At 35.3% G+C, this 12,863-nt stretch overlaps 1 protein-coding gene across 1 annotated transcript in view; it reads left to right on the top strand.

Annotated features, from left to right (window-relative positions):
• The first annotated feature begins 4,862 nt into the window (after window positions 1–4,862).
• clstn2b (calsyntenin 2b) overlaps window positions 4,863–12,863 on the top strand; it is a 78,279-nt gene continuing 70,278 nt past the window's right edge. The window contains exon 1 of the mRNA XM_073818055.1: window positions 4,863–5,083. Within this exon, the coding sequence (XP_073674156.1) occupies window positions 5,014–5,083 (70 nt within the window). The 5' untranslated portion in view covers window positions 4,863–5,013. The remainder of the gene's footprint in view (window positions 5,084–12,863) is intronic.

Here is a 12,863-nt window from a genome sequence, read left to right as displayed (position 1 = left end):
GTAATGTCATTCATATTCTGTTTTTTTCGTTTTTTTTTTTTTTTTTTTTTGTTTTTTTTGTAACAATGTTTAATTTAATAATGTGTAGACATTTGAGTTTGTCATTAATGTTTGGTCATTATTTTATGAATTTTTATGTAATCCCTTGGCAAATGTTTTTTATTGTACTGTCCGTTCAAGCATTAATAAAAAAATAAAATAAAATAAACACGCTGGCGCACGTTTTCTCTGAATAAATGATCATAGACATTCAATTGTAAAATGTTGGGATACAGTACAACAGGGCAAATTTCATTCGTCAAGTTAGTTTCGGGTTCAATATTCTCTGGATATTTGCCTGTCTGAGGGACCGTCTGAAAACTACACACACAGTGGAAAAAATGTTAGTCCAATGTCCAATCATTCATTGTAGGAGCCATAATTAGTCCTTGATTAGGTGTAATTTATTTATTTTTGTATTTCAAACATTATGATTAAAGTATGAGGAAATTTCATGTCTAATGTTTGATCACTGGACTAACTAATCTGTCATGTGAATTTAGTTGCTCCTGTACAGGTCACTAAAGTTCAGGTCATAATAGGAAATTAGTAGGCTTATTGTCTGGCAGGATTGGGTTTTGCAGTGGTTCTCACTTCCAGTCCTGCCCAGTTTACACCAGTTTTCAAGATGCACCTTTGTTAATTTGATTTAATCACAATACTGGTGCCATTTCAACAAATTTAGCTTTTTCTCTTTTTAAATGTAGGACGAACCCATTATTATACCCATCTGCTCAAAATGATTAAATTTAGTTGAGTTTTACCATTCTGTCATTGTTTTTTTAAGTTTGGTTCACACAAATCATTATTCATTAGACTAAATGCTTTAGATTATCAAGTCATCTTCCACATATTCTAGTCCGTCTCATTGTGACAAATCACTGCTCCAAGACTTACTGAGGGATCCAAGTGAAGCCTTTATTCTAAACAATCCATTAGAATAGTCAAAAAAGACACAAATGTCCACAGGCAGCTATATAAAAAAAAAAAAAAAAAAACTCAAACTAGTGCAAAATCCAAGAAAACAGGCAAAGAACATGAGCACTTGAACCGAGAACAAGAAAATAGATGCTCAGAAACTGAGCAGTAACATAAACATCTTAAACAGGCAAACTAAAACAATTTTGGGGAATGTGGTCAATAGATGGCAAAGGACAAGACGGGAATGCCATCTGGAGGAGGTTAGATTTGCTGATGAGGTAAAATAGTTCCCACACTGATCACACCTAAATGTTTTTTCTCCAGAGTGATGACGCATATGATAAATGAGTCCCGATGACTGTATGAAGCTCTTCCCACACTGACGGCATGTGTGCGGCTTCTCTTCAGTGTGGATTCTTTTATGTGCCACAAGGTGGCCTTTCCCTTTGAAACTCAGTCCACATTGAGAGCAGGTGAATGGTCTTTCAGTAGTGTGAGTTTTCTGATGCTTTTGAAGATATTCAGATGTAATGAAGGTCTTTCCGCACTCAACACAAGCATGGTTTTTCACTGAAGAATGGATCTTTTGGTGCTTCTTGCAGTTGGCCAGCCGTGAAAAACTCTTTCCACACAATGGACACAAATAGGGGCTCTCTTGTACTTCCATCTCATCTAAAACAAACATATTCATAGTGATACTTAAAAAATGCTGTTATCATTTTAAAACGGAGGCTTTCCAACCTTAGTGTTCAATAGAGGGTTTGCACTTAAGCCACGATTTGGATGTTATGGATGCAAGGCTATACTGGCGATACTCAGATGTAAACAACAGCATAAATGGCATGGTTAATGTACTACTGAACACTGTGTTCTGCTAATTTACGCTGTCTAAACCATGGAAAAATATGCGGAAGCTGCTAAATAATATAGAGAGGGTGCAAAATATTTTGACAAACTAAAGTTAATAGGTGGTTAAGATATGTACGATCAGTATTAATTAAGATATTAGTCTAATATTTCACCTACCTGACCATAAATTATATGCACAAACACAAATGTTATCAAGATTCTTGCCCTGGAAATCCTGGTTCAGTTTAGCCAACCAAAATGCCTTTTGTTCCTCAGTTTTTTGCACTCTTCTCCTTGATTTGTTCTAACTTTTGGCAGTGTATAGTACTCCAAATTTTTTTCCCATTCTGACCGATTAGTACATCTCAAACATGACAATAATTTACTATTTTCAGCAGCAATAATCGACAAAATAGGCAAGTTTGTTCAGTGCCGCCAATTTGGCCGATTTAGGATGCATCGTAAAAATACTCTATAACAAAAAAAATAAAAAATTGGACACCAACCTCTCTTCATGTCCTCACTCTCCTCTTTAAATCATTTCCATAGTATTTCAACACAATTTCAGATGTCACACATGGAGTTTGACAAATAGATTGCCAGCATTTAATGGTGAACTGATGTTGTTGGAGTCTGGGGCTTCACTGCAGGTGTGAAAAAAAATTGTAAGGTTATTTATTAGTAACATTCAGATTATTCGAATAAATGTGTCTGATGAACATTGTGTTCCATAAAGTTTTAATATAAAATTGTTACAATAGAAACTGAATAGGCTACAATTACAATCACAGCTGAATAATCTTCTGCAGGAACACATTTGACCCTCTTGAACACAGTAATGTTACACAGTAACTGACAGATATGTAACTTTATGGTTTGTCAGGATAGGACAATATTTGGCTAAGATACAACTATTTGAAACTCTGGAATCTGAGAGTGCAGGAAAATCTACATTTTGAGAAAAACACCTTAAAAGATGTCCAAATTAAATTCTTAGCAATGCATACTAAACATTTTTTATATATATATTTACGGTAGAAAATTTACAAAACATCTTAATGGAAGATAATCTTTACTTACTATCCTATTGATTTTTTTCCTATTGGCATAAAAGAAAAAAACAATAATTTTGACCCGCAAAATGTATTTTTGGCTATTACTGCAAATATACCCGTGCTACTTAAGACTAGTTTTGTGGTCCAGAGTTACAGAGACTCTTACGCATAAAATCTTACACATGGATCTATCCATCCATCTAACCATCCATCCATCCATCAATATCTAACCATCCATCTAACCATCTATCTGTCATCTATAACCGTCTGTCTATCTATCTGTCTATCTATAGTTTATCTATCTATCCATCTATCTGTCATCTAACCGTCTGTCTGTCTGTCTATCTATCTATATAACCATCCATCCATCCATCCATCAATATCTAACCATCCATCTAACCATCTATCTGTCATCTATAACCGTCTGTCTATCTATCTGTCTATCTATCAGTCTATCCATCCATCTATCTGTCATCTAACCGTCTGTCTGTCTGTCTGTCTGTCTGTCTATCTATCTATCTATCTATCCATCCATCTAACCATCTATCAATATCTAACCATCATCTATCTAACCGTCTGTCTATCTATCCGTCTATCTATCAGTCTGTCCATCCATCTATCTGTCATCTAACCGTCTGTCTGTCTGTCTGTCTGTCTGTCTGTCTGTCTGTCTGTCTGTCTGTCTATCTATCCATCCATCCATCCATCCATCCATCTATCTAACCGTCTGTCTATCTATCCGTCTATCTATCAGTCTATCCATCCATCTATCTGTCATCTAACCGTCTGTCTGTCTGTCTGTCTGTCTGTCTGTCTATCTATCCAGCCATCCATCCATCCATCCATCCATCCATCCATCCATCCATCAATATCTAACCATCCATCTAACCATCATCTATCTGTCTATCTATCCATCTATCCATCCATCTATCTGTCATCTATCTAACCATCTGTCTGTCTGTCTGTCTGTCTGTCTGTCTGTCTGTCTGTCTATCCATCCATCCATCAATATCTAACCATCCATCTAACCATCTATCTGTCATCTATCTAACCGTCTGTCTATCTATCTGTCTATATCTATTTAAAATATGCTGGTGAAAAAAAAAATATCACAGAAAATAAAGTACACTGTGTCCTATATTTTTATGGACTTTCCTTAGGCTGATGATACACAGGGCAATTTTGCCTGGCAACGTTTTTGGAGCCCAGGAACACTGCTCAAAAAGTTGCCCCGTGTATCATCAGCCTTAGAGTGTAGCATTTAACTTACTACTTAAAATTATAATTGTTAATAATGTGTAGTTTTACTAGCTATTTAGAAAATATATCAAATGTAATTGTTCAAAAAGGTGTAACTTATCAATAAATGTTTATATTATTACAAATAATATATATCAAATGTTTATTTTATTTTAACGAACAAATCTCAATTAACATTTTAAATTATATCCTTTGCTGAGAATTCAGTAATGAGTGTATTTCTACGCCATAATGCAGTTTTAGATACATCATCCAATGGTGTCATTGACCTACTTTTAGCAACAAATCGACTTGCAACTTTTCCTTAAAATTAGTTGGCAGTACGTCAAAACACCATAATTTCGCACTTAGGTCTCGATTTCATTGCTTCAAAATAACGAGTGGCAGCATCAGCATGTTCTTTTTCCCCTGAAATATATACTGATGTAAAATATTTACGGTAGTTTACGAAAATTGCCACCAGGTGGAGCCAAAACTCAACTTTAAGATCCATCACAAAGTAAAGTATTTCACTATATTCACAATTAGTGTGGGCTGAGTTCAAATATTTTGATATTTAACAAAAACTGATTTTTGGGTGCCCCCAGTCCTACACATAATAAGCATTTTGGAAAACTGATAGATGAATGGATGTTTGGTCAGGTGTTAACATTTCATCATGTATCATGTCACATAAAGGGAGCGATGGTCTAGTAGTCGCTGAGGAAACTCACTCCCTCTCTTTCCCTCGATCGAGTCAGAGTATCAAGCTTACGTGAAATCTTTCAGCCACTCTTATTGTTTCTGCTGTTTAATTCAGATGTATTTTTAAACATCTCACTGAATGTTCTCATTGTGTTAGTGTGAGAGAGATCAGGAAGATAAGAAAAACCAGAGGAGTTTTACTACAATGAAACGAATATTGATCCTGATGCTGCTCGCGCTCGGGCTCGGGCTCTCCTGCGTGCGCGCGCACAGAGGTAAGACAACATTCTTCGCATAAAAACATATATAGTGTATTTATGAGACACTTTAAGGCTTTAAACATAACAAATTAGTGGGTAAAATTGATTTGTAGTCCCAAAGAGGGTTTATTCCATGAATGTGATTTTTTTTTTCTGAATGACTTGTGAATTCATCCTTTAGTTTCCAGATACCGAGTTTTGAAAAGTTGCATATCAAAATTTATCCTCATTGAGTTTAAATGATGAGTTTTAATTGTTGTGTTGAGATTGAAGGCTGAATGTCAGATTTGTAGACGGTCGACGGTGTTGTTACAAAACTGATAATGTGCTGAAACAAAATGTAGCCTATTTTATACGACGCTGTATGTGAGTTTATGGGGTAGCCTACAAGATTTATTTATTTGTATGATGGCATTATCAAAGTTTGAGAGTTTTGATTTGAGAGTAGTGCTTCGTTTTGTATCTGTCTTGTGAGTGTAACTTATAAACAATGATTTCAATACGCAAAGTAATAATAAAGAATTGTTTTGGTAGCGAGATTAGTTCTTTGCAGCTGCAACCCTGCTGTTTATGACAATAATACAGTAAATCAGGTTTTAAAAGGGTTTAATTTGAGACAACATGATTGCTTTTGTTTCCTGCATAAGCCTTCTCATAAAATATATTGGTTTGGTGTTGGCTCACAAAACTGACAGAAGATATTGAGCATACAATAATTTATCAGTGCTCAGCTTTTCTCTCTTCTGTCCTCATTCTTTTTCTTGTCTTATATTGTTGTCCTGCCCTGTTCAGTGATGCATGTTCTTGTCTTTCTCTTTCCATTTTCAGTGTTTATTCATCCTGTGTTTCAACTTTGCTTGTTTGTGTATTTCACGATTCACTTCACTAGCTGCAGACTCCTCCGGCTGTTTGTCCTTGTCACAGGAATAAACAAATCTCCCTCTAACTCTTCCTCAGACACGTTAAGATAGTCAAAATTTATTTTGCACAAAGTGGCTAATTTGGCCCGTAATGATCTGAAACATCTGGGAATTACAAAAGAAACCACAACTAAATGTGCCCAGCTGTTAAGAGTGTTATCAGTGTGATCAGAAACTGGATAGATTGGTATTGGTAGTTAGGCACCTTTGCCTTGTGTTTGCAGTTAGTGTGACACATACTGTACAGGCACACATCACAATGAGCAGCTGCTGAAATCTCTTCTCAGGTCAGTCTATTGCATTACGTTTCCAAGCAACAAAGGGCAATGCATTATTAAGAAGAGAACGGAACCTATGCAGTCCTTGGGTTTTCAAATCAATGATATTAAGGACTTCTTTCACGTCATTGTTTATATAGCAAATAAAATATTTCTCTTATAAACTCGAGGGTTCAGGTCTGGTACTTGAAGGATATACTGTATATACAAAGAACCATTCAGTCAATGATTCTTTAAAGAACCTTCTCTTTTTTTACCTTTTTCATATATATATATATGAAAAAGGTAAAAAAAGAGAAGGTTCTTTAAAGAATCATTGACTGAATGGTTCTTTGTGGAACCAAAAATGGTTCTTCTATGGCATCATTGTTAAGAACCTTATAAAGCACCTTTATTTTTAAGAGTGTAGTGCTCACTTGATGTTAACACTTCTGATTCAGCAACACTGTTAAAGGGTTAGTTCACCCAAAAATGAAAATTCTGTCATTAAATACTCACCCTCACGTCGTTCCAAACCTGTAAGTCCTTCATTCATCTTCAGAACACAAATTAAGTTATTCTAGAGCTTTCTTACCCTCCATAGACAGCAACGCAACCGACATGTTTAAGGCCCAGAAAGGAAGTAAGGACATTGTTAAAATTTTCTGTGACATCAGTGGTTCAACCATAATTTCATGAGGCTGGGAGAATACTTTTTGTGCACAAAGTAAACTAAAACAATGATTTTATTCAACAATTTCATCTGTTCTGTGTCAATGTTTGACATGAAACTGCTACTGCTAAAACTCCAGGCTAACAAAAACTCATCTTACTTCAAATCTAATGAAATGCTGTGATCATCTGCCATGAAAATAAAGCATAACTGATGGCCATTGGGTTCCCAAATGCACACTAAACTCACTGTGAACTGAGCCGTTCTGAGGTGCTGATAAACACGAGCTGATCACCTGAACGAAGTGCGTGCTTTGCTTTGTAACACGCAGCGAAAAAGAGATTTGATGAAGGGATTAAGCCATATTGTGCTTTCGGTTTTAGTTTGTTTGACAGATACTGCGCCAAAGCATAATAGTCCAAAACACACCTTTAAAGACCTTTTATGTTAGAATAAGAAGTTTAAATATATTTTAAAAACTATACTTTTTGCCCGGAAGACCTATCGTTTCGTATTGTCATGTGACCACAAAAATATCCAGACCGTTTCGCGATGCCACGATATTGAAAATACTGTTACATCCCTAAATAATATTAAAATCATAACGTTGGCAATAAGAATTCAGGGCGTTACACTTCACCTTTACACTGGAGGACTGGTTGTTTGGGAGATAGCAGGGCTTGAACTAGAATCAGGAAGGTTGAACAGACCTCGTTAGGCTCTTGGGTTGTCGACTCTTGGGTTTGGTTTCGCTGAGGCAGCGTTCTACATGCATTTGATTAATGCGTCGAGCACCTAAATCTGTGTGGGTTCTGACAGCCCTCTGATTGATTGTAAACAGTGTATCATATATATTCATTAGAGGAGTGAGTGTGTCATTATCATCTTCATCATTACACAAAAGAAGCTACATGTTCCTCCTCTCACATATGTGTGTGGCTGCTCATGGGAGGCCCACACCATATGTTCATCACTCATTTCTCCTTTAACTTTGTGTTCATGTATGCACACACTCCTCATGTAGGAGTTGCAGAGTGTGTTTTAGAGTTTAGGAGCTCTTACATCAGGACTATGTAATTGTTACAGCAGTATTGCAGAGCGTTAATCATGTTCTTCTATACAGGGACTGCTGGGATTCTAAGAGTGGACAGGCTAGAGGAAAAGAAATATTATTATGCCAACAGTAAATTATATTATTATCCACCCATTCATTCTCCAAACTGCTCATCGCCTGTAGGGTCACGGAGTATATTATATTATATTATATTATATTACATTATATTACATTATATTATATTATATTATATTATATTATATTATATTATATTATATTATATTATAAAAAATAAAGGTTGCAGGTCTTAAAAGACATATTTACATATACTCAAAGTAAAAAAAAAAAGTATTGTAGTATCTTTGAGATACTAGGATAGTTTTATATACAGTAGAGGTCAAAAGTTTACATACACCTTGCAGAGTCTGCAGAATTTCCAAAATAAGAGGGATCATAAAAAATGCATGTTATTTTTTATTTAGTGCTGACCTGAATAAAGTATTTCACATAAAAGATGCTTACATATAGTCCACAAGAGAAATGAATAGTTACATTTATAAAAATAACCCCATTCAAAAGTTTACATACACTTAATACTGGGATGTTACTTGAATTATTTACAGCTATGTGATTCTTTTGTTTAGTGATAGCTGTTCATGAGCTCCTTCTTTGTCCTGAACCGTTAAACTGCCTGCTGTTCTTCAAAAAAATCCTTCAGGTCCCACAAAGTCTTTGTTTTTTTTGGGTTTTTTTTTAATCATTTTTGTGTATTTTAACCCTTTCCAACAATGACTGTATGGTTTTGAGATCCATCTTTTCACACTGAGGACAACTGAGGGACTCATATGCAACTATTATAGAAGGTTCAAACACTCACTGATGCTTCAGAAGCAAAAGTGATGCTTTAATGGTCGGGGGTAAAAACTTTTGAACGAAATGAAGATGTGGACATTTTTATTGTTTTGCCAAAATGTCAAATTATCTGATCTTCACATTCAAAAAGTTTTCACCCCCAGCTCTTAATGCATTGTGTTTCCTTCTGGAGCATCAGTGAGTGTTTGAACCTTCTGTAATAGCTGCATATCAACTCAGTCCCTCAGTTGTCCTCAGTGTGAAAAGATGGATCTCAAAACCATACAGTCATTGATGGAAAGGGTTCAAATACACAAAAATTATGAAAAAAACAAAGATCTGTGGGAACTGAAGTATTTCTCTGAAGAACAGCGGGCAGTTCAACTGTTCAGGGACTCATGAACAACTATCACTAAACAAAAAAACACAGCTGTTGATCATTCAGGTAACAACACAGTAAGAATCAAGAGTATGTAAACTTTTGAACAGGGTCATTTTTATAAATTCAACTATTATTTTCGCTTGTGGACTATATGTAAATGTCTTTTATGTGAAATATTTTATTCAGGTTAATACTTAAAGGAACACTCCACTTTTTTTGGAAATAGGCTCATTCTCCAACTCCCCCCGAGTTAATAAGTTGAGTTTTACCGTTTTGAAATCCATTCAGCCGTTCTCCTGTTCTGGCGATATCACTTTTAGCATAGCTTAGCATAAATCATTGAATCCTATGAGACCAATAGCATCACGTTCAAAAATGACCAACGAGTTTCGATATTTGTCCTATTTAAAACTTGACTCTTCTGTAGTTATATCGTGTACTAAGACCGGTGGAAAATGCAAAGCTTAAATTTTCTAGGCTGATAAGATTAGGAACTACACTTCCATTCCGGCGTAATAGTCAATGAAGTTTGCTGTCGTAATAAGGCTGAAGCAGGAGCAGTAATACCACGCAGCACATGTGCAAATGCTAAACTAGCTGGGAACTCATTTCTGATAATACTCCGCCTGCTTCGGCCATATTACGGCAGCAAACTCCCTTGACTATTACGCCGGAATGGAAGTGTAGTTCCTAATCTTATCAGCCTAGAAACTCGCAGCTTTGCATTTCCACCGGTCTTAGTACACGATATAACTACAGAAGGGTCAAGTTTTAAATACAACAAATATGGAAACTCGTTGGTCAATTTTGAACGCGATGCTATTGGTCTAATAGGATTCAATGATCTATGCTAAGCTATGCTAAAAGTGATATCGCCAGAACAGGAGAACGGCTGAATGGATTTCAAAACGGTAAAAATCAACTTATTAATTCGGGGGGAGTTGGAGAATGAGCCTATTTCCAAAAAAAGTGGAGTGTTCCTTTAATAAAAAATATTAACATGCATTTTGTATGATCCCTCTTATTTTGGTAAAATAATGATCATTTTGCAGATTCTGCAAGGTGTATGTGAACTTTTGACCTCAACTGTACATATTTTGGTTTTTATTTTCATTTTAGATTAATTTTGTAGTTTAGTGGTCTGTATAGTTTTTATTAAATTTTATTTTAATTTTAGTTATTTTAGTACATCAAGTTAAACTAAATATTGCTTTGCAAATAAAAAGAAATAAAATGTATTATATTTTATTTTTGCTAACATTTATTTTATTTTAAAATACATCAAAGGTTTTAGTACATCAAAGGTTATTACATATTACCAAAAAAAAGTTTTTGAAAAGTAAAACAATAAATAACCAATTTTGGATAACCAACTGTTTGGAAATACTATTTTTATTTGACTATATGCACACATTTATTCACTCCTAATCATATGCCTAATATGAAAATGGTTCCGTTTATGTTTTTTCTTGTCACAATAATTTATGACTTACATGAATAATGCAAATAATGTTTTAACAGATGGTTCAAAACAGCACAACTTGACAAAAAAGGTAGATGCATCATTTACTTCGACCATTTAACATTTGTATCATAGAACGGTTGTCAAGTATTAAATTTTAGTCTTTTTGCACTCTTTCACTGTCATAATGGAATATACAGTCAGGTTCTATGAACATTTAACTACAAATTCTTTGATGTGATCAGCTTCTCAAACATTTTGACATTGAAGAGCGCTTGTACATTAATAAGTGCTGTTTTTGTCTTCCTAACATCACAGAGTAGCATCAATAATCAGATTACTGGAGAAAATGTGTCCCTCTCAATGTCTATGTTAGGCCATGATATGCTTTATGATATTAAAACTTATTTAAAACAGCATACTTTTCCCATTGCAACTTCTCCATTAGACTAACAAAGTCCCTCAATCCCACCGTTGTCAGAGCCACAGGCATTGACAAATGTGTGTGTGTGTCCAGAAAGTCTGCTGAACTCTATCGTTTCTCATCTCCAATCCTCTCAACTCCAGTAATCTTTGCAGAATTAAGTTCAGCTCAGTCCATTAGTGCAGCCTAATGGAAGCATCTGAGAGTTTACAGTCCCTTAATCAGGCATCTTCAAATTATGTGATCAGAGAGACAGTGGTTTTTGGGTGGTACTGACCCTACAAACTGTCACACAACTTCAATTATCTGTGCACAGATGAAAACAACATTTATTTTCATTACTCACCGAAAATGATTATATTTTATTTATTAATTTCCTGTAACCTAGTTCTGTCATTCCCTCCCTGCTCTGGGCTCATTTCCCTCTATAAGTGATGAGATGAAAGAAACCATTTTGGCTCTAAATGCACAAGACTGTAAAGGAGCCATTCTGGTCCTGTGCTCCCACAGCGCCTCTGTATCACAGGCATAATGAAGCTGCAGGAGAGCAGTCATGCTCCTTCAATGCCCACTGCCCTGCTGCTGTGGAAAATGCTGATTATCATGAGCACTGTGGTTGGGAGTGGAGCCGCAAGCCTTGTTTACTAGTACTAAAGCTCACTGGATTCATGCTGAGGGATCCTTCAGCCAGAAATATGCTGTTAAATGCCATATCTCATAAAGCAGACCTTTGTGGAAATAAAAGACACTGAAGCAGATTCCATTAGAAAATCACTTTCAGGTCACTGACCACAGTGAGCAGACGATCGTCTATCCAAGGGTCCACCATTATGAATGTGCTATAGCTTTTTTAGGGCTCTTTAGGCCAAAAAATGTAGTTCACTAATTATATAACACATAATATTTAACACAATCGATTTTAGGTCTACCAGGTGAGCCAACAAGTAAACATCTTCTGTAAAACTGAGATATATATGAGACCCTGGACCACAAATACAAGTAGCCCAAAATACATTATATGGGTCAAAATGATCAAAATTATATATTTTTCTACTATGGCAAAAATCATTGGGATATTAAGTAAAAATGATGTCCCGTAAAGATATTTTGTACATTTTCGTATATATATAAAAACTTAATTTTTGATTAGTAATGTGCATTGCTAAGAACTTCATTTGTACAACTTTAAAGGCGATTTTGATGATTTTATTTATTTGCACCCTCAGATTCCTGATTTTCAAATAGTTGTATCTCGGCCAAATATTGTCCTATCCTAACAAGCCATACATCAATGGAAAGCTCATTTATTAATGTATAAATCTCAGTTTTAAAACAATTGACCCTTATGACTGGTTTTGTGGTCCTGGATCACATATTACAGCTCTATATTAAATATATGGTATATTAAAACTATACAACACTATAGAAATAAAACTTGTCAATGTGCAGCTTGTATAGCAGAATATATTTACTGTCCTCTGAAAATAACTCAACATATACAGCCCTTATTGTCAAAATAGCAGGCAACAAAAGTGAGTGATAACAGCAGTATGTTGTTTAACCATGCAAAGCCACATGTCCTATTCATCACATTAATGTTTTTGTCTGCTTGACAGGACCATATAAAAAAAAGTTGTGTATCTTGTATGAGAGCAGTTAAAATTGGGTACTTTAAGTACAATTCTCTCATACTGAACACTGGATGCTCAGCATGGCAAAGAACTCCCTGGGGATTTGAGAATTAGAATTGTTGCTCTCCACAAAGATGGCC

Source organism: Garra rufa, chromosome 14 (genome assembly GCF_049309525.1).
Source record: "Garra rufa chromosome 14, GarRuf1.0, whole genome shotgun sequence".
Classification (NCBI taxonomy): domain Eukaryota; kingdom Metazoa; phylum Chordata; class Actinopteri; order Cypriniformes; family Cyprinidae; genus Garra; species Garra rufa.
This window is presented reverse-complemented; position numbering and strand designations above follow the sequence as displayed.